Here is a 23027-nt window from a genome sequence, read left to right on the forward strand (position 1 = left end):
AGACTGTCCTATGAGTAAAGCAATAAATGAAGACTTCCCTCCAGCCTCTACACCCAGTCACTGTTCAGGGAGTGGATGCCACGGTGGTCCACTCCTACAAGTACTTGGGGGTCCACATTAATGATCTCAGAACACAGAGGAGCTATATAAGAAGGGGCAGAGCAGGCTATTAGGAGACTGCATGGCTTCACATCTTCTGTAACTCTGTGATGGCCGGTGCCATCGTCTACACTGTGGTGCCCAGAATCGGTAACATCACTTCAAGAGAGACCCACTGAACGAACAAACTGAATAATTGAATTGGATTGAAAGCCTTTATTGTCATAGTAAAATAATTACAATGAAATTACAAGCGCTTCTCCAACTGGAAACAAAAAGCAAAAATAACACTACAACACATAATACAAGCAAGGAAAAAACAGAAATATTATATGTATAAAAAAATACAAAAATAAAATTAAAGGGCAGGCTCAGTTATATGAGGCACTCTGGACTGCAACTTGCAAATGAAAACCCTTGGACTCCCCATGTTTCACAAAGTCGACACCAGAGAGGCCATCTTTTGTGTCCAATAAGCTCTTTTTTTACCTGCCAGAAATGGAAATGTACTGCCTGACTGGTAAATTTGCATCACAAGACCAAACTATGAAGAGAATAACGTTGACTTCACATGAGAGTGCTGCTGACATTTTGAGCGTCTTTTCATGTTCGACTGTAAGCCGTTGGAGACGTACTGCAAAAAACAACAAAAAGCCAATCTTTGTTTCTTCCTTGCTGTGGTGGTTAATAAATGACCGTTTACTGCACGAGTATGTGGCTGTGACTGGGTCAGCCCTGACAACGCTGGCACTCCATTTTGCCCCAAACCAGTTGCCCACATAGCTGGTGCCTGACTGGGGTTCATAGCTTTGTTTTATGTCCTTATTGTTGTTTGTTTAGCTTAATGTTACTTTAGTTAATTATTGGCTGTATTTTCTTTGCCTGTGTTATATTCCATGTGTTTTGTGGGTGGTCCCACCTGCCAGTCACCACCGTCAACCCCATAAAGACCCTCTGGCGGGTCTCCCACAGCTCCTGGTGGTTCATAGTGAATGCACTCTGGAGATGGTGAGTTCTTGAGAATTTTTAGATTTTGACCATTTTATTGTATTGGGAATTGTTTGCTTTGGATTGATGTGCTGCGGTGGGCTGGCGCCCTGCCCAGGGTTTGTTTCCTGCTTTGCGCCCTGTGTTGGTCGGGATTGGCTCCAGCAGAACCCCGTGACCTTGTAGTTAGGATATAGCGGGTGGGCCAATGACTGACTGACTATTTTAGATTACAGCGAGTAATTAATCATAGTAAAAAATTGTAAAACTTAATCATTTTAAAGTAAATTATGTTTCATGTTGTGTTCAAGTTTTTCGTTGCGTTATACAATCTCGTTCTGTTTGGCTTTGAAGTTAACGTGCAAATACTTTTTAAACTTACACTTTTACTGTAAAACTTTAGTAAAAACATTTTTAACTAAATTTTTTTCTGCCTCTGGACAGTTTGCAGAAGAATACCTTTTTATTTTTATACAGATTGTACAAGGACTGTTTTTGTGTATAGCCAGGGCTTTTGATGGGATTTCCCCCTCTAGTCGGCATGTATAGAAGTGCTTATGGAACTTTGTGGTGCTTTGAACTCCCAATTCATGACACAAAGTGGCTTCACCGCTTAACATGATTTAGTTGTCTCCCCGAACAGAACTGGCCTGGTAACTCTTGTCTACATTAAACGTGTGAATGGTCCGTACTCATGAGGGAATGTCTTGAAATGTCAGCACTTAAAAAATAAGCGCACATTTGGTGAAATGAAAAAAAAAAACATATATGACACCTTTTATCATTTACACATTTTGTACTTAATAGAGAAATAGCTTAGAAACTGAGGAGATATTTAACAAATGATAAAAGCCTGTATTTACACAGGAATAATAAAAAGGGTAGCCCACCCGGTAACACCCGCCTAACTATTAAGGTGCGAGTTGTACACGCAGACATATCGGAGGAGTTCCCACAGTTACAACTAAATCCAGCATTCAATCCCTGAAAACGCCATACAAGCCTTGGAAAAGCATTTATGAGTAAAAAAGAGAAGTCGTGGTGTGGATCTGGGGGGCGTCTTCCAAATCTCGATATTTAAGCGAGCTTATAAGAGACGATTAGCCGTGAATAGAAGCCATACAGTTGGAGGAATTAAAGACCTTATCTGTACTACGAGTAAGAAATAGATTTGCTGTATGAGTAGAGTAGTCTACATGATGACTGTTGTGTCAAGTCTGAAGTAACAGAACAAGATGCGAAAAAGTAATCAGGAGAACAGATGTAGTCAGGACGATGGCAAGGATCGGTACTAGGAATTCAAAAATTTGTGCGAACAAGTTGAAAACGAGAAAAAGAACAGAACAGGGTGCCTCCTAGTCATCCATATTTTCTCCCACTGAATTTTGAATACGTGAGTGAGTGAAGTAGACTTCATTTTTCATTTAGAAATGACTCAGAGGAGATGAAGGTTACAGAAAGCCCCCCTCATTCATTTGTGGTGGCCGTTTCCAATGCTGCCAAAGACAACTTGACAAAACCGTGCTTCTGTCTTTGCCATCCATCACCTGTCACTTGACAAATGAGAGGGCAGTCTGGCTGATGTCTCACTGGGTTATAATGGCAGCAGGGCAAACGTGTGTTTAGCAACAGCATCGATGTTGAGGTTTTTATTTTCTGTCTTGTCTGTCTGTGAACAGCCAACAAGCTTTAACATCTTATACGAGCACAATGGGGACGCTCTCCAACCCTTACATCAGTCCCATTAACATCCAGTTCAACAATAAAAACTGAAATAGAAATATTTAGTACATAGTCGTGTGTGCGTTTTATTTTTTCTCAGCTTTAACTTACTCTGTATGGTCAAAGGATTGTGGGCAGCTGACCACCACCACTCTCTATATATAGAGTTTAGTGGACATCCCATTCCGAAACCATTAATATGGAGTTGGCCCCACTCTGCTGGGAGGGTGTGACATATCCAGGGTTCAGGAGTGTGTCTGGGGGAGTTTGTGCTTCATTAGTCAAACGACAATTTGTGAGGTTAGGTGCTGAAAGTGGACGAGATGACCTAACTCACAATCAGGCACCCCAGTTCATCCCAAAGGTCTTGAGGTTTCTGTGCAGGTCACTCAAGTGACTCACATGTCTTTAGGGGCTTCCATAAACTGTTGCCACAAAGCTGAAAGTGCACAATTGTCTTGGAAGTCTTTGTATGCTGCGGCATTCTTGGTGTCCTTCAGTGGCCCAAACCCCGAACAAGACACCGACCAATAGCCCACCTCCATCGCACCTCACAGCAGGCATCATGCAGTACAGAAAGTTGTGTTCTCTACAATGGCCATCAGGTTACCAGATAATGAGGTGTGATTCAACACTCCAGAGTCCAATGATGGGGGCTTTACATGACTCCAGCCAAGATAAAGAATACCAGTCAGGTCATACCCTTTTGTTACTTTCTCTGAGAATTCCAGAATGTTAGCAAAACATGGCCTTCCTTGTCTGAACCCATGTTGCTTGTTTGGTAAAACTCCTGTTCTTGCCCAGTGTTGCTCAGTCTTCCATTAATTGACTTGTGATGCACATTAAGATTACTGGCCTCCAGTTCCTTGGCCTTGCAGTTCTACGACACACAGTATATTTAAAATAGCTTATCATTATATGACTGGCCTTATAGTTATTTATTTCAAGTCAAAATTGTCAGAGAGCCCATGGTGAATAAATAAGACTCTAGCCATCATCACAACAGTCACAGACTGATACAGTTAAGGATGGAAGTCCCAAGAGGGGATGTCTGTATGCTAAGCAAGTGGATTGCCACCTATCAGATTGAACATTTCAGATATGCAATTGTTAAGGAAGGAAGAAAGGTAGAGGGATGACAATTAGATATGGCCAACTCTGGACTATTCCAAAAGGTAACTAACACCTGCGCAATAAAAATGGCTGACCATAGAAATAAAAACTATGAAAATACTTTGTTGTTCTACAAAATGAATTGTATCTTGTGTCTTTATTGTGCCATTAAGCATGTCATGCGCCTCGGCATGCAGCTCCGATCAGGTACTCACAGGGATGGCCCCCAACCTGTGCAACACTCATGCTCTGTCAACAGAGTGGGATTGTGGACCGCAGTACCTATGAGGTCAGTCACGACACTCCCCAACATCACGAAACATCCTCAACGTCAGTCTCGAGATGCCTGTGGGAGGGTTATCCGACTCAAAGGACGTTTTGTCCCTGACGTTGTGGGCATTGCCTGACCAGCATCACAGCCTGGAGAAGTGGCGGTAAGGAACAACGCAGAAACAAACTGATCTTCAAATCCGGGGCACGGAGCCCCCTGTCCTCTCACCAACCATGTGCCCGGTCCATATAAGGGAACTGGGCACAAGCCAAATGTGTACGCAATTAGCTATGGAGGCTTAAAACAATCTCTCTCAGAGTCGTAAAATGCAGGAGACACTGTGAAATAATAAATAATTGATTGCCCCAAAGACTAGAATTGTGTAAAAACAAGGATTATATATATATATATATATATACACATATATACACATATATACACACACACATATATATATATATATATATATATGTATATATATATATATATATATATGTGTATATATATATATATATGTATATATACACACACATGCTGACTTATTGCTAGTTTGTAGCATTTCTTGCCTTTTGTTTGTGGTTATCAATCTATCCGTCTTTGGCTGTCTGAAGCATAGTGGCAAAGGTCACATTTTTAGCAGACACTTAATCTACTCAAAACCAGTTCATCTCCTACTTCTTCACTGACTTCAATATATATATATTTTAACCTGTTTGAGAAAAATTTAAAAAAAAAAATGTAAATAAAAATAAACAAACAATGAAGACTCACTAATGTGCTTGTCTTGTGGTCTTGTATGTATGTTATCATCCAGATGACTCTTGGAACCGGCCAACTCTATTTAATTTCAAAAGCAACACGGGCGCAGTGGTGCTCAAACATAAAGAATGCCGACAGTCACCTCCAGTTCACCCTCTGGTGGTCATTACGAGTGTCAACTGGATGATAACATGCATACATGACAGCAAGATCACCCCTCCCACAAACCCAACCTAACCTAACCAACCCTACCCAACCCAACCCAGAAGGGTGTGGGTTAAGGTTGATTTCATCCTACAGTATTTTTAATCAACCAATGAGAAACATGTATCAGCCGTTCGGAAGTGATGCGGGAACATACAGTATATACACACACACATTGAGTTTTAAATATATACACACACACACATATATATATATGTATAGTTTGCTGACTTGTGTGCATTGTATAGATACTTACAAAATTGCTATAGAAGTAATAAGAGGTTACTCCATAACATTGTAAAATGACCCCCACTAAATTACACATTTCAAATAAACATGAACACTCTTCCAAAAGGTGTCAAATGCATCAAAATTAATATTCAAGGAAGAAACGTGTTACTGTTATTTTTTATTATTTGCAATGTACATCAGTGACCAGAGGTTACACATTTATTACTGGTTTGAGCGGCACCACTCCCCATCCCTAAAAAAATATATATATATATATATATGCACTATTTTTGTGCATACATTTACAGACTTGCCTTTTTTATACAATTCTTCAATCCTTTATGATGCCGACCAACCCATGCTTTGAAACACAACTTTGACAAATGTTTTAATTTTTAAGCAAACTGACAAAATGTCTCGGTGAAACAAAATGCATATTACACACCTGCATGTTTTCGCTGTGTAATGTGCATTTAAAAAGCAAAGATTATACTTTACAGCTGATACAGTGCTTAAGTTAGGGGACCAAACATTTTGACCAAAGTGAGCTTGGAAACTGCTCATTGCTATATGGCTTATGAATAAGGACCTTCAAATTTGAAAAAATCCAACCGTATAAAATTCACACATATATACATATATATACTGTATATTACATTTTTTTTTCCTTTACACAAAGATGTTCTTTTAGAATCACAATTTCCTCCCCTTCAGTTACAAACAGTTGAAAACAGGGTAAGCATGTATGTATAAAGTCTATGTAAATACAAATTTACTCTTCTGTGGTGTAGCTAGCACACATGCTTTTGCCAAATCTGAACCAAAACTATCCTCTGTATTAAATACTTCAAATTCTATTAAAAAATACAAACTTTGAAAAAGGACTTGTAATAAAAGTAAATCAAAAACAATGACTGGTATTCTGAATTAAAAATCCAGCGATATTAAAAACATAACTGTAGATTTCTGGATGCAACTGAATGTCATCAGAAATAGACTACCCTGAAAGTGTCATTTTTGTACTTGGGGGTTAAAAAAGTCCTTTTATACAATCAGGTGTTTGCCTTATTGATGGTTCTAGAAGAATTCCAAGTTAGTGCAATATACCCAGCAATTATCTTTTATGGCAGTTACGTGGTTGGAGTTTTAGTCTCTGCTTCTGTTGGAGGCTTTTCACCTTCTTTTGGTGCTTCTGGTTTTGCATCTTTAACTTTATCTTTGCTTCTACTCCGTTCTTTTCTTTCTTTGTCTCGCCCCCTGTCTCTTTCCCTTTCCCTATCCCGATCTCTTTCCCTATCCCTGTTTCTGCTTCGGTCATGGTCACGATCTCTGTCTCTGTCCCTATCCCTTCCACGATCCCGATCCCTGCTCCTTGATCGGTCGCGGTCTCGCCTTCTGTAAGAGTCTTTCTCTTGATCCCTATCTCTATCCCTGTTCCTTTGTCTATCCCTGTCTCTACCCCTGTCACGAGTCTGATCTTCCCTATTTCTATCTCCCTCTCTATCTGCAGGCTGATCTTTGTCCCTGTGCCTTTCCCAGTCTCGGCCTCGGCTTCGATCTGCATCTCTGTCTCGGTTTCTTTCCCAATCTCTTTCTCTGTTCCAAGGTTTACCAGGATTCTTGTCCCTAGATCTACCCCGTGCACCATCCCGTTCTCTTCTCTTTTCCTCTGATAATCTATTTTGTCTTTCCTCTGAATGACGACCAGGTCCTTCAAGTCTTTCCCTTTGTCTCTCAGGATTGTTTCGTGAATCTGAATCATTTACAATTCTTCCTCTTCCTTTGCCCCTTGCTTCAGCAGGTTGCCAGTGCTCAAGTTGTTCTGGTTCAGGCCCACGTCCAAAGCGACTTTGTCCGCGGCCTTTATTCCAGCCTTCCTGCACCTTTTCTGGAGGATTTGGAAGCAAAGGTCGGGGGTGCCTAGCTGGTCTACCATCGGTTGGATGTGTTGGACCTTCAAATGGGAACCGTGGATGTCCAGCATTATCAGGGAATTGAGAAGGCCCATGAACTCGTGGGCCACTAAACTGAGATGAGCCTGGGCCCCGTGGACCTGCAAAATGTGCAGGATGTAGTCCCCGGTGTTCATCAAAATGTTGAACAAGCGGGACCCTGGGCTGTGGAGATGGAACTCTCTGACCTGGATGAAGGTGTGGCGGTGGACCTCGTGGGCCTGAAAACTGGTTTGGAGAAGGATATCTTGGCCCAGAAATGTCCCCTCCTGCTGGTGGATGTATATTTCTTGGCCCTTCAAACTGAGGTGAGAGTGGTGGGCCTCTAGGGCCATCAAACTGGTTTGAAGGATGTACTCTTTGACCCATTAATGGAGAGGGAGATGATGTTCGATTTTCCCTAAACATATGGGGTGCTGGTGGTGCACCACTTCTGTGATGTTCCATTATTGGCTGAAATGAACTACTGTTATTCCCATATTGCATTTCCTCAGGAATTCTCGGAGGTTCAGCAAGGGGGAGCATAGGACCATGATCTGAAAATTGATGAGGTGCAGGTCCTCGTGACCCCTGAAACTGAGAAGGGTGGGGACCTCTATTATCAAATGGCATAGGTACTGGACCTCTGAAAGATGGATGTGGAGTTCTTTGTCCATGAAAATGTACAGCAACATCATCTGTAGGACCAACAAACCTTGGCTGCAAAGGTTCATTCTGTCCATCAAATGAATGTGGTAGGTTCACATGAGCTTCTAAAATCTGTCCCGGAACTGGGCCTATTTGTGCGATATTTTGAATGGGTGGTCCCGGAAACCGTTGAGGTGGAGGACCTCTGTGAGCCACTGGCTGAAATGGAACGGGTCCCCTTTGTCCCATCATATTTGCAATAGTAGGTCCTCTTGGACCTTCCAGATGATGTGGTGAGCCTTCCCAGTGTTCTTGAAATGTCGGATATGGAGGTCGCTGCTCTCTGAACTGGTCGGTTTCACCCTCATACTGTGGTACAAGAGGCTGAGGTTGAAATGGGGCTGGCAATGCTTCTTGTGGGCTCATAAACTCAGAGTTTATTATTCCCATTTGAGGCATGCTAGTGCCATGGTCATTTTGCAGAAAGCTTACCCCCTGTGGAAGTTCCTGCGAATGGTCAGGTTGTGAGGATGAAACAGAAGGTATACTATCATTTGACTGAGGAAAACAAGGTGGCTGAGATGGAGTTGGCAGCAGCACCTTTCGTGGAAACCGATGTGGATCACCAGCAACATCTTCAGAATTTAAACTACTGGAAGAATCAGGCCAAGGCATCACAGTGCTATTTAATGTTTCTGAAACTGTCACCTGCTCAGAATGCCCAAATACACTACCAGGGTGCATGAACTCTGCATTTTCAGAAGAACTTAAATATGGATCAACTACTTCTCCAAGTAGAGGAATAGCTACTTCTGCACCTTCAGGCTCAGCATTTACAACAGTATGATTAGCCTCTGCTGGATGAGAACCAGCTACACTGTCAACATTTTCAGGCTTATCTACTACTTCAGTATCGTCTGTGAGACGCCGGGAGGGTGCTTGTCTGGGATCCCTGCTCTGTCTTGGGTCTCGTCTTTGATTTATTAGCAGGGGAGGTAAAGATTTTTTAACCATTTCTTCCACCTTTCTACCAATCTGAAGTAAGGTGCTGTCTGGAGCAGAAGTTTTAGGAGGAGGAGACATCAAAGCAGCTGAAACAGAAAAGTGAGCCATGGAAATTCCAACAGCTGCCCTCTGTTGTCTCAAGGCTTCTTCTTGTTCCTCTACTTGTCGCTGTTGTTCTTCAATCTGCTTATTTAACTCATCTAACATTTTTTGCTGCTCTGTTATTGATGAGCCTTGACTTTCTTGGGATATATAATTACTAGGTGCTTCTTTGTTCTTTACATCCACAGGTAAACTTGGGAAATCGCTGATTACAACTTTAGCTTCCTCAAAGATGGTCTCATCCTCGGGATCATAAGCCTCTTCTTCTACAACAGGATCTTTATTCGTTTTCTCAGCTTCTGAAAGTTTAACATGAGGTGGATTGTCTACTCCATATATTTTTCCTGGATCATACTCCTCCTCTGGATCATATGGTCGATCATACTCATCATCTTCTAATGTTTTATTTTTGGAAATTTGGCCAAACTGTTGGACAATCGGGTCAAGTAAAGGAGCAGATGTGGACGCCACTGTATGTTCAGAAATGCTCTGCTGCTGTAAAAACTGGTTAGTCTCAGCAGATTCAGTAGGCTTCTTTTTGCCGAATAATGTGTTTAAAATATGCTGCAAAGGAGTTGAACTTACAGTAGAACTAGCAGGGGGAACAGAAGGTGTTGTTTCTGCTCCTGTAACTACGATAGCAGTAGATGTGGTGACTTTAGTAGATGACACAGGTAACACAGAGGAAGCAGTTGAAGAGGTGTTAGAGGATGGATCTGATGAGGTTGTAAGGGGTGGAGACCCAGGAGGTGTAGTACTGAGTGACATTTCAGAACTATAAAAAGTAGGCTTCTCTTGTTTAATTTCAGGTTTCTGAACACTAGGAGATTTTCCAGGAAAAGAATCATCTTCATCTCGTATCTGAATTTTGGACTTCTTTTCATCAGTGACTTTTTCAGCATCTGATTGGGCTCCAGGCCGTTTCAGCTTCTGGCAAATTACTAAACCAAGAAGAAGATTTGGACGAGATGATTCCAAACCTACAAAAAAAGAGCAACATTTCATTAAATCCTCACTTTAATGTTCCCAGATCCATTCAGATGACTAAAAAAAACTTTCAATTTATGTAAAATGCAGTTACATACAACACTGAGTATTTGTTGTATTTTTAATATTCTGAATAAACAAGGAGAAAACAGTATCTACATTGTAGAGAATACTTTGTTTAAATGTACAAATATTTCTATGTATTGTATGTAACTACTTAAAACTACTACATCAAATAGCATGATGGTCATATCCCAACAGCATTACTTGAAAATCTGAATGCCAAGTTCACTCCATTTTTTTTTAATTCCCTACAAGAATCAACTTTCAGATAGTCATTAACTTGTGCATGTTACAATTTATATTTAACTTGGGCCTTTATATTTATCACTTTCCTTCCACTGCAATTTTAATACAATAGACATTTTGGCCAGAAATGTCAAAAATATAATGGTGCTTGTGCATTTCACTATAATTAGGTCAGTACAGGACTTCTGTGCCTAGTTTGCAGGTTAAAGTAGTAGAGATTTAATTGTGATGTTTTGAGTGCAATTCATACGCACATCATCTCAGCTGAAGCCTCTTAAAAACTAAGATGTGATTGTTTGTAACTAGGAGTTTAAAAACCCTTCATTAATTCTTTGTAAAATAGGCCTACATGGATGAAGAACCCATACCAGCTTCGTTAGATTCCAGATTAACAAAAATCCAACCTCATGTAGGGTGACTGTACACCAGTTTTTTTAGGTAAATTTCCTTGATGGTTATTCCTTGATGGTTAAGAATTTACCTAAGTGTCACCTACTGCAATGTTTTCTTCCACAAAGTGAATGCGAGGACAGCCTTGTAAATTAATATTCAATGTTTGAGATCATACATTTGGGAGTTCAACAAGCATTAATTGTATTAAAACTTTGGTAGTTTATTGGAAACCTTCTTAAAGAATCCTTCTTCTTTATACAGATCTAAATTTTCTTTTATGTTTATAGGACTTCAAACCATATGTTTTTAATCATGAATGCTGATAAATTTACAATGCTGTAAATTAAATGAACTGCCTGGTTGTAATAGTTTCATTTTTTACACTAATATAAAAAAAATAAAAATACACTAAGCATAACGTGATAAAAGTAAACAAATTTCTATTAAGGATAATGTTGCTTCATATATATTTATTTTTAATGAGAACACTTGAATTTTTAACGGTATGAGGCAACATTTTTAAAGAACTCCTCTAAATAAAAGGTTAAACTTGCTAATTTTTAAAAAGGAAATGATAGATGGTATAGTGCATCACTGTTGTTGTCACCGTAAATCTGGTAACCGAATGTCAGTTGTCTTCTGCCTCAAATAAGTAAAGTTCAATGCCATCAACATCCTTGGGGGCCAAGCAATTGAAGTATCAAATCTTTGTATGGATTCTACTGGATGGTAAAATGCAAAATTTTTTTTTTTTTTTTTTACAGTTTCAGTGCAACAAAATACTTAATATGCTGAGCATTTTATTATCAGAAAATACTTTTCAAACAATAGATAAAAGTTTCTGTTAGATGCTCACATCACAAATGTTACTCGTGTTTAGTGTCTTAAATATGTCATGACACTTGCTATAAGAGCACGAGGGTTTAAAGATTTCAGAAGTTATGGAAAATTATGTTAAATTTTACAACATAATAGTAAAAGTTAATAGAACATGCAGTTTCTTGAACTTTAGCTCAAGAGAAGAAACAGGGTGCGTACTTCCAATTAAAACCTAACAATACTGTTATTCTTGCTTTCACTACTGGTGTACCTAAAATGCTTTCTTAAATTTTATTTGAACTTTGTGGGTAGCAATGTAGTTAGTACAACTTCAAAGGCTTGGTTTTACACTCCATGGTTACAGTTTGTGTATAGCTTATATGTTCTCCATGTTCTTGTAGATTTCTCCCATGCCACTCCAGCTTCTACCCAGATCCCAAAGAGGGGTTTGACTGTCACTTTTAATATCAGCGTGATTTCAACTGTACTGACTGGACAACAATGAAAAAGTAGGTTCAGAAAATGAATGGATGAACAATGTACTTCTGGCATGGAAATCAGAGGTCCACCTGGCAAAAAGGGGGATTAATATTCCTTTAAGAATGACTTTTAATAAGCAAAGTCATGGTCATTTCCAGCACTTGCAGTATCAACACAAATACTTCTAAACAAAGCACCATCCTCTATTCTTGAAAGTAAAATTCCTTTTTCAAGTATTAAGAATATTTGCAGGGTATTACAGGTGATTGTACAAGACTGGGTGCATGGCAATAACACTTTCAAAGCACACCTCTAGGATTAAGTCAGTATGTATGCAAGCCTTACTATGCTGTAGTTTTAAAACACTGAGCAGAGTGTGTAAGCAAAATTTAGATGTGCACTGAAGATGGAAAAGTAATCTAATTACACATTTTAGAATACATTTAAGCAAATTCGTTTGTATTTTGCCTGAATCAGACACCTATGGCCTCATTGCTAACTGACATGTCACCTGATTTAGAAGTCATTTCATAATACTGACAGTGGACTGGAACCCCCAGTGTTGCTGGGATAGGTTCCACCCTCCACAACCATTAATTTGCCAGGTAAGCGTTTGATAGTGAATTGATGGATACTTATAGTTTCAAGTATGAATCAGTATAGCATCAATAAGTTTGTGTGGTCAAGGTAGCTGCTTTGTGAGAGCAGATGTGAATGGCATCTGCTATATTACCCATGTTGTACTCATACAGAAGAAGAAGACATTTCAAATCAAGGAAACTGTAATGGAGATATGAGAGGTGCCTAGCCAATCTCCCCCCTTTTTAAATGTTATATGAACATTAACACGATGAAAACACACATTGCATTTGACCACAACTCTTTTGATAAAATGTGTGCAAATTCCATTCTTCTGTTGCCATTTCTCTTTTCAGAAATAACTTCTGAAAACCTACAATCCCAAGATGTCTGCAGTTCTTAGCATTTTCATGTCAGGCCATTATTACTTTATGCAATTTCATTTTTTTTTTTTTTTTTGCTTCTTGGAAAATTCATAGTTTTCTTTTCTACTCTGGCCGATTAAATAAATACGGAGTAGAATTTAATTCCAGAGATTGGCCATTCGAAGACTTTTTCTCCTTGTTGTCATCTTCCAAAGAACTCTCTCCTGGCAGTCTGTCATCTTTCGTTCTTTGCCTTGCTGCATGCCAGCTTGCTACCAATGAGTTTGGAAGCATTTTCTTCTGGACAGGTTGAAAAACTTTTTTCTGCAGACTATAGCATGTATTTTGCTGTCTCCATGAATAAATGTATATGCTAAACAACAAAGACAGCAAGTTTAACAGAATTTACATTGACAGTTCCTTTATCCAATGCTGCAACAATTGATAATAGGCTTATGATTTAACCTATTTTTTTAGGTGCCTTGTTTCATAAAGGAAATCTTCAGAAAGCCATCCACAATTTATAAGAATTAATGTGTAAACTTAAAGCAAACCTGCTGCAAATGTCCCCCCAAGTAGAGGTGTGTTTTAATATGAAAGCCTTTATCTGGACTGCAGCATTCATATATTGGGTCTTCCAATTAGAATGCAGCTATTGGATGTTTTGCCAACTACTGTAATCAGTTTCAATATTTTACATGATGGTTTTGATCATGATATAATACAAATGTAAGACGATGCAACTATTAAAGTCACTTGCAGTTTATGTTCATAATGGTCTTGACATTCTGATTTTCTCCAAATTCTCTTTTTGAGTTTAAGAAAACTATATAAACACTAATACAAGTTGCTCTAAATGACACTAAGACAAGAACAAGATCATACGAGAGAAATCTACCGCTGTATCTTTCTGGTATGTAAAACAATCTTTATTCAAAATAAATGTCAATGTAAATATAAAAATACAATATACATAATTTGCAAAATACATATGCAACCAAAACTTTTTTTTTTTTCCAAAAAAGGTGATCAGTCACACTGATCAACATGGGCTCACGAACTGGAGAGCCCTTTAAGAAGTTGGAACTGTGATACCAGTGGTCCAATACTTTGCTAATGTCAACTGGAAAAACCAGTTCAAGAAAGGTGAATGGTGTTTATTCATAAATTGAAATTCTGTACTTACCTGTTGAACTGCAACACAGATGGCCTTTATAATAAAAAAAATTAAAGGAAGCTTTTCCGTACGTTCCTCTGAATGGAATTAAAGTGTGTTGGGGTTCTTAACAATTGATTTAAGTGGCAAAACATTAAAAATTTAGGATTTCAACAGGCAATTTCACAAAACCTGTATCAGTGATGGCCATAAGTTATTTTAATGGCATCATGACCCATGTTACAGGAGGTGTTTGGACATACTCTGGTCTGTGTGACCAGGTGCAGAGACTTTCTCTCTACACAGCTGAAGCTTACCTGGCCCTTCAAATGGCAATAGTTTAGATGGAACAGAGTCCTTGGCGCTCAGTGGAATGAGGTAAAGATCTTTAATTCTTCTATTATTATTGGCTACCACACCAAACCGGCCCCGGCTGCTGAAATAAGAGAATAAAGAGATATAGGCGACCTCCTCCTCTTCTGTTGCTGGATGGAAACGGATTAGGCATAGTTCCTGTAGTAATACACAAAAAAAAAAAGCAACACCAGTGGACATTATGTTACTATCCAAGGGGCGGATATTTAAATTACTTGAAACTGAATAGGAACAGAGAACAATTTAAAGTAAGTCAGTTATTGTCTAACCCACTTGGCCCTGAACAGGGTTGCAGGGGTGTAGTGGAGCCTACCCCAGCTAGCATAAGGCACAAGGCAAGAACAAACCCTGGACAGGGCAAACACATATATACACACACACATCCACACCCCAACTACACACTAAGGGCAATCTGGGATTGCCAAATTACCTAACCTGCATATCTTTGGGCTGTGGGAGGAAACCCATGCAGACAAGGTGGAGGACATGCAAACTCCACGCAGGGAGGACCCTGGACGTGAACCCTGGTCTCTACTTACAGCGAGACAGCAGTGCTACCACTGTGCCACCATCACAGTTCAAAGTGACAATCAAGTATCTATGTCAGCATGAGCTAAATCATTAGGGATTGTTTGGAAAAAGTTTTTCCAACTTTTCCAGAATGGCAACTTCTTGGCAGCACATGTGCAGTTTAATTAATCTGTTTTTTTTTTAAATCTACTTTTAAATTCTGTATGTTATAACCTAAGGGAACAGAGGCATGGCGTTTTAGCATTCCTTGAAGATAAGCTCTGAATTTCAACCACTGTATCAATCTGTGTGAACTACGCATCAGTGGTTACTCCAGCTTTTCTACATCATTCCAAAAACATTTGTGTTAAATTCACAGGGGGCTCCAAATGAACCTGGTATTATCAAGTGTGTCCAGCAAAAGACTTATCACATGGAGATGTTTTTGGCCTTGTATCCAATTCTGTTAGGATATTTAAATCATGAATTTCACTGAGCTGGTTTGGAATGGATTATTTGTTCTTTTATAACCTTTAAACACCTTTGCATAAATGAAAAGTAATTTTCAGTAGACTACAGAATAAGCCATTGGAGCACACCTGTGGTACTTGGCTGTTGTCTAATGCCACACAGTCACTCAAGCGTTTGGTACATTGGTCTGTAGTTAACTTACACCCTGCCTGGCCTGATACTGAAAGACTCAGCATTCAAGTGAAACGTTCACCCATTTCTATTAAATTTCTAATTCCAAGCTTTCCCATAGGAAAAATAAATCTAGGAAAGTTAATGAGCATTTGTGAATACATAAAAGGTTTACACAAATCAGTATTTCACTGCAGTTTACATTATACGCTATTAAAAATCTTGTTCAGTTCTCTTTACCTTGGTCAATGAAGATTTTAGCTTTCCAATATAATCCCAGACTGTGTGTGGGGAAATTCGACCACCAATATGAATGGTATCAGGTAAATCCTAAAAAGGAAAAATTACAGGATTCATCAAATGCTATTTTTGAAAGTTAGTCATAAAGGACTCATCAGGATATTATTTTTCACCAATGTACAATTCTTTTTCATTGAATAATTAACATCTTACACTGTGTATAATCAACATTTTTAACAAACCATAAACAGAGAGGCAAGTCTACTGGATTCTTGCACCCAACAGTTATCTTTTTGGTCAAACTGGCTCGGTGGCCAATTCAGATATCCTGGAATAGATCTGAGGATAACAAAATCCTCCAGCAATCAAATGTTCTGTCTTTTCCCTTAATGCTAGGGAAGATACAGTGAAAGAAAGAGCAAACAATAGTTGTGTTCATTCCCAGAACCACTACTAGGTAAAATGTTAGCTGGAGCAGTAACCTGCATTAGGTTATCATTACCAGGTGGGCAACTGATAGCCAAAATAGAGACTGTATACACAAGCAAAACAATCCCTCAAAGTGATCTCATCACTCTTACTATTTTGCAGTGTTGTCAACTGGAACTACTGATTTATGATCATGAGAAAAGCACGAGGCAAAAAGAACATAAGCTGAACATTACAGGAAAGCCACAATTGTCCTGTGCTCAGATTTCCATATGAAGTGTATTTTTTTACTGACCCTACATCCCTGGACAGTTTGTGCTCCGTTAAGTTGCTAAACCAACTTGGACACTGATGCATTAACAAGCTCATCTGGCTCTTTACCATCCAGTGGGGGAGTATAACTTAGGTTGCACTCTTTTACATTTGTCCAAACACAAGCCCACAAATGCAATCTTAATTTATACCATTATGTTATCATTACCATTGAAGTTGTGGGGTAATGCAGTTTGTGAACCCTTGGAACCACTTGTATTTTGATATTCATCTAAGCCCAAAATACAGAAGAGCAATTCAACTTTTATAAATTGTTATTGAGCCCATTGATCCAACATTCACGGCTTGTTTTTGGGACACAGAATGTGAAACCTTCCTTTCTTTAAGTGATGATATAGCTTTCAGTGATTTTGTTCTTTGATCAATCCAACACATTGGCTTGAGCTTTATCTTTGTGGAACATCAATAACCAATTTATTGAAGACTTCTATAAACTGGCCACTTCAGTTTATGCCAGAGACTTAATTTGGCTGGGATAATCTGAAACACAAAATGTATGCTTCTTCACCCATTTGGCTGCAGATTTACAGGTGTGCTTTAGGACATAAATTTATCAACATTGCGGATATAATCTCAAAATAATTAAATTTTGTGTAGCAGACAGCATGATGCTCTGCTACAGAAACTGGTGTACTATCCACAATTTATTATTTCCTCTATAAATTTAATCTGGAAGGCAGCCCCCAAGCCACCACATTCTCTTTGCCGCAGCTTCTGGATGAAATGTGATCCCTTTCTAGCACATTTTACACCACAAATTTTCACTTTCATTTCCTCTGTCCAAAGAATGCTATTCCAATGGCCTACTGGCTCATCCAGATAGTCTTAAGACAGACCTGAGACAGGGAACATTGTTAGTTTTGAAGAGTACTGGCTTCTTCTTCAATATTGATGCCTGTACACTAAAGTTCTACAATGTTTTCCATATAATGGGTTTACACATTTGGAAAGGCAGGATAAACCAGCAGATCACTGGCAATTTTTATCGCTGGTTCTTTGTGCTGTCTTAAAATACACACCTACACGAAGATCACTTTTTTTTGAATAACCCCTTAATACAAACAATGCAATGGTGTACAATTTCTCTTTTTGTATACTTTCTAGCTGACCCTTAATAAATCCCTAAGTTCTGAGAAAGAGTGGTGCAATACATCCTATACCCTTACCCCGCCACAGTCACTTTCTGAAGTCACCAAGACTGCTCTTCTCAGAGACATGGTTCATATCCACATACCCATTAACAGCAGACACTGAAGAGGTACTTTGACAGTTTGTGAATTTTAAGAGGTAACAGCTGTTCACACTTCCGGCCAGTTTTCGTTTTAATTATATCTTATCTTAAAATGGGATGTGAATTGTTATTTTTAAAATAGTCACATGTTGACATTAGGTTCAAAACACCCAAGGAAATTTGCATTATTTTACAGAGATCCACTTCAATAGTTGTCTTTACATCCTTTACAGATGAGATTACGGATTGCTGCTGGAGAATGGATTCACAACAAAAACTGGCACTAGTTCACAGGCACAAGATTTTGTTTTTAAACAACGTTTAGCTGTCTTTTTAGTGTTTGGTTGTACTGAACGCAGATTCTGGATTACTTCCTCCTTGAAGCTTACATTAATGAATGCTGGATCAACACTTTCAATAAAACCACAGACAAGAGAAAATGTTAAAATTCTAAAGGCTCACAAACTTTCTGAATGCTGTTACTAATAAACCAGCCATGTATTGCATTTGACCAGCAACATTCATCTTCAGTAAAATGGAATTGTAATTTATAAGAAACACCCAGCTGACCACTTCTGGTAATAAATACAATTGACAAAATAATGTGCGTTACAGAAAAAGCTCATAACTGAGGTTGATTGCAATTTTCATGTCATCCATACAGCCGTATGCATTCCTTCAATTTATTCTACCTAGGAATTGTTATTTTTATTACAGAATTGCCATTAAGAATTGGAAAGATTCCTGGCAAATTTTAATTCCAAAACATACACTAAACTAATATTAAAATGATAGACATCAAGTCTTCATTGTGTTTTAGAAATTTAAAGTGCATACAGGGAGTAAGAGGTACTAAAATATGGTTAAGATATGCTGATTGAGCATTGTGTTCCAGTAGAAATCTTCTTATACTTCAGTATCTTGCACTGAAACAGCACTTCTTGAGGATTCAGCAATTACGGTATTCATGCTTACAGCAGATACCTATGTTAACAGCCAATCATGGCATATAATTCTTAGAGGTCACAAAGTTCGTTTGCATATAAAAATGTGCGTAAATCCACACAGACAATCTGTATGTATAGCTAATTGTGATCCAAACTTAAGAAAACGCACATTATGGTTTCTGTAGGTGAAATTCAGACTGTCACCCTCAATAAAACAGTCTTATACTGGAACTTATTTTGCATATTTTCAGTGACACTGCTGAGAAGCGCGAGTGATGTAAAAGCAATTACCAAAAAAGGAGTGTAATAAGGTTCTAGCTAACCTTGCTGTAAACTGAGTTATGGCAAAACATTAGTAAAAGTACAAAAAGCGAGTAAAAACAGCAACACAGTTTAAAGACTGTGCCATCTCTCAAAATTTGCAAAATACAAAATATGGGAGCATTTCTGGTAAATACAGAAAACTGCAAAAAAAAAAAAAATTTTTTTGGGAGTATGGGCCTTTTCTCATTGGTTCTGATTTATAGAAAAACATTTTATTGGACTTCTAAAACAGCAAACACTCAGTTAACATCCCCCAGTTATGAGTTATTGAGATGTCTTCATGAATGAGGATTCATTCTGACCTCTGCAAGGTAGTCGATGGAGCCAGAAACTAGATAAGCCTTTGTAACAAATTTGGCCACGCTGTGCATGTTGATAAAACCTTTCCACAGGATCTCTTGCTTCGAAAGAAATGCTGATGTTTCTCCTTCTGGTGGAGAACGCGATTCTGCAGTGCTGAAAAATTAAAACAAATATTGTTTTTAAAGCAAGTCATATACTAATAAAAATACCTAAGCATTAAAAGGAGTACCAAGAATGTTTTTAAATGCATCGCTAAAGTATAACAGTACTAAAAACTTTCACATAACATTTTGCACAAACCACTTAAGGAGGAAACTGATTGAATACATCATTGCCCCTGAATTTTCCTTTAATACATGCTTTCTATAGCCCCTTCAGTTTGGTGGATGAGTGTGTGAAACCAAATAATTCTCACAAACTACTATGTATCGGAAAAAGTAAAGTAAAATGTTTTGTTAATATTTGGTGGAGGCTCCATCTGCAGCAATGACATCTTCATTTCTTCAAGTTCCATGTTGATGCATGTATTTTTAAGACGTGACATTTCCACTAATTTTATCTGCAGATTTGCTTCTGCTTTATAAAGGTGCATGAACTTTAAACATGTATATTTTTACTCTACAACAACTCCTCAATATAGTGTTGATTTGCTGAGAGGTATGTGGCCCAGGTTTTCTTTTATTAACTTTAAAGTCTATCCTTCATTATCTAACCATACTTTCCAATGCCATTTAGCTCTGTGCAATACCATGAAAGCCTTTTTCCACCCACAAGAAGAAGGGTGCCAAAATCATAAGAAATAATCAGTAGGGCAAATTACTGCCAGCTTTTGCAAGAAAATTTTGTTCAGTGCTGTGAACATGGGTAGAACTGAAAACACACCATTCAAAAGACAAGTCATCCAAAACTACAAAGATACTCTTAAATATACTGATCATACCCTGCTGAAAAGCTGTGCCATATAATCAAAGCAGCAATTCATGTTATCTGCAAGCTGTTTTACTAAACAGTTGCAGATGTTTCAAAAACAGATTAAATGTACCTCTAAGCACTATGCAAAACTTCTACACACTCAAAAAAAAAAGCAAGATTAAACAGCAGCAAAATGTACCTAAACCAAATATAAAATGGATAGCATTTTTTCTCTTCTTTCTATTTATCGCTCAAGTAACAAAACTTTGTATTAAAATTTAAATGAAGAGACCATTTTGAAAAGGCATTGTGCCTGTCTGTGTATTAGATTAACGAGAATGTAATCACAAAATTACTCTTTCCCTTACAGATGTAAAAAAAAAAAAAAATGTACATTGTTTTGATTTTCACCACATAATGGAATGGACACACATTTGGCAAGTTGTTTATCATTTCAAATATTTAAAGGTAATTTCTATTTTATTCTAATGAAATGCAATGTTAAAATATACTCTTATTAAGGAGTTAAAAAATTAATGTGGCACCTGACACTGGAGGACGAAAAGTATCTGGTGTCTGGAGAAGATGCTGGTTTCATCAGTATTGACTTTGGAACAGAAAGTGGCATTACTGATTTTTCTGCTTCATTATCTGCATCTTTTGCAGGAGTGGTAATGGGATTTGGACTACTGGGCAGCAGTGTGACTGGGAATGATGAAGGTTGTGATGGAGTTACAGTAACATTGGGCCGTGTGCCTGCCGTCCTAGGATCTCTCCGAGAAATGCTGGAAGATGAAGTAACAGCTGGAATAAGAAGGGGTGCGGTGGCAGCAGAAATGTTAGAAGCTTCAGGAGATGCAGGTGATTCTGTAGTGTTAGTTTGTGACTCAAGATTTGAGTGCGAGTCAGGCCGAGCTTCTAGAGTTTTAGCAGTTGTGGCATTTTGTTGAGCCCCATTATTAGATAACTGAGCAACGGCTGCATCATCAGCTTTAACTGCACTGGTTTCTTGCTTTATTTTATAGTCTGGCTTTTTAGAAACCAAAGGTGCAGTAAACTTTGGCTTCTTTGGTACAGGATCTTCCTCAGCAGGCATTTGTCCTATTTAAATTAAAAAAAAAAAAAAAAAAAGAAAGTTAAGCAATATTTGTCACTCATATAATTAAATCCTGAAATCTGATAACACATAAGAAACAGTGTGACTAGTATAGGTTAAATGGAACATAAACCCGTATCCAAAAATTAGACATGAAAAATGCTATTTTGTGCAATTAATATTTAAGTGAAATGTAAGGGGTGAAAAAGCTTTCGTTCAGTAAATAGTTTCTGCATAATTAATAAATTTTAACAACCCATAAGCTACCTAAAATGTGGTTACCTGTGCAAATCTTGCAGTTGAGGTCAAAGAGATGAGCTCTGTGTTCACCTGTGGTGTCCTTTAACATAGTGCTAAAGATATCAGGCACAGTAACACTGCTGGCAGGTTGAACAGGACGTGGATCCTCTTGTTCCTTAAGGGGGAAAAAAAAATAACGACTCATTCTACAAAAACTTCAAAAGCTGTACTGCATTTTCAATTGACTCATGAACAAAACCAGTTTAATTTTGCAAATGAGCTGCAGAAGCTGTATGAAGCTGAATTCTTGCCCTTGAATAAATATTCACCTTGCACATATGTCCTATGGTAATAGATGTACTAGTGCATTGCTTTATAATACCCTTGCACTCATATTACTAAAGAAGTTTATATTATGGACTTATTTTCCAGCAAGACACAAAACAAAACCTCAATTCTAATACAAAGCTTTGTAATACTATTTTAAATACATACATCTGTATCAGACATGGGTGGAGATTCCTCCATATCTACAGTGGGTACAACTTCTTGTTTCAAGCCAAATTTGTGTGGCTCTCGATGAGATTTCTGACTTGATTCAAGAACCTGGAAATATTAACACAGTAGTTAGCCATAGCAATTGACAATTATGCAACCAATATGGAGAAATGTATTTCAGCATGGGGTTTACTCTAATTTACCTCCGTAGTTTCTTTTTCTTTCCATTCTGACATCTCTTTGGAAAGGAGCTCCTCTGGACTTAACCTCACCAGTTTAAATGGAGAGATCTCACCTTTGATTACACGATAAAAAAGTCCCTGAAGTTAAAAAAAACAAAACAAATAAAAATCTGCATGTTTCACATCAAAAAGTTTAGTTTTTTAACTTTACAATAATGCAAAACATGAAATTTAAAAATATTAAATCAACTTACAAAAGTGGCAAAATTTACTTCCAGGAAACTTATTATTTTAATAATGGAATATTTACCACTACATACCTTGTTTTTAGGATCCTTCAGATTAAACATAATACTTCGATATTTGTTCTTATATTTGCTGTCAGTAGCCTGACACAGACCAAACATTTCTCGCTCAATTCCAAAAGAAATCTTGCTAACTTCAGACTCCGATATATTCAAATCATCACTGTCACTAACCCTTAAAAATAAAAAGGCCAAACAGGTAAACATTCAAAGTAACAGAATAAAATTTTCAGTCTGCAGAATTACCATACAAGACAAATCAACTTGAAAACAACACTTGTAATTAGTGCTGCATTCTAG

At 38.1% G+C, this 23027-nt stretch overlaps 1 protein-coding gene across 4 annotated transcripts in view; it reads right to left on the bottom strand.

The window, feature by feature from the left end:
• Positions 1–5551: 5551 nt before the first annotated feature.
• LOC120543497 (death-inducer obliterator 1-like) overlaps positions 5552–23027 on the bottom strand; it is a 103281-nt gene continuing 85805 nt past the window's right edge. For all 4 annotated transcript variants that reach the window (XM_039776572.1, XM_039776575.1, XM_039776573.1 and 1 more), the window contains 9 exons: positions 22743–22902; positions 22444–22560; positions 22238–22348; positions 21785–21917; positions 20952–21507; positions 19494–19647; positions 15928–16017; positions 14478–14673; positions 5552–10052 (listed from right to left, as the gene is read on the bottom strand). In XM_039776572.1, the coding sequence (XP_039632506.1) occupies positions 6517–10052; positions 14478–14673; positions 15928–16017; positions 19494–19647; positions 20952–21507; positions 21785–21917; positions 22238–22348; positions 22444–22560; positions 22743–22902 (5053 nt within the window). In that variant the 3' untranslated portion in view covers positions 5552–6516. The remainder of the gene's footprint in view (positions 10053–14477; positions 14674–15927; positions 16018–19493; positions 19648–20951; positions 21508–21784; positions 21918–22237; positions 22349–22443; positions 22561–22742; positions 22903–23027) is intronic.

This window comes from Polypterus senegalus, chromosome 14 (genome assembly GCF_016835505.1).
Source record: "Polypterus senegalus isolate Bchr_013 chromosome 14, ASM1683550v1, whole genome shotgun sequence".
Classification (NCBI taxonomy): domain Eukaryota; kingdom Metazoa; phylum Chordata; class Cladistia; order Polypteriformes; family Polypteridae; genus Polypterus; species Polypterus senegalus.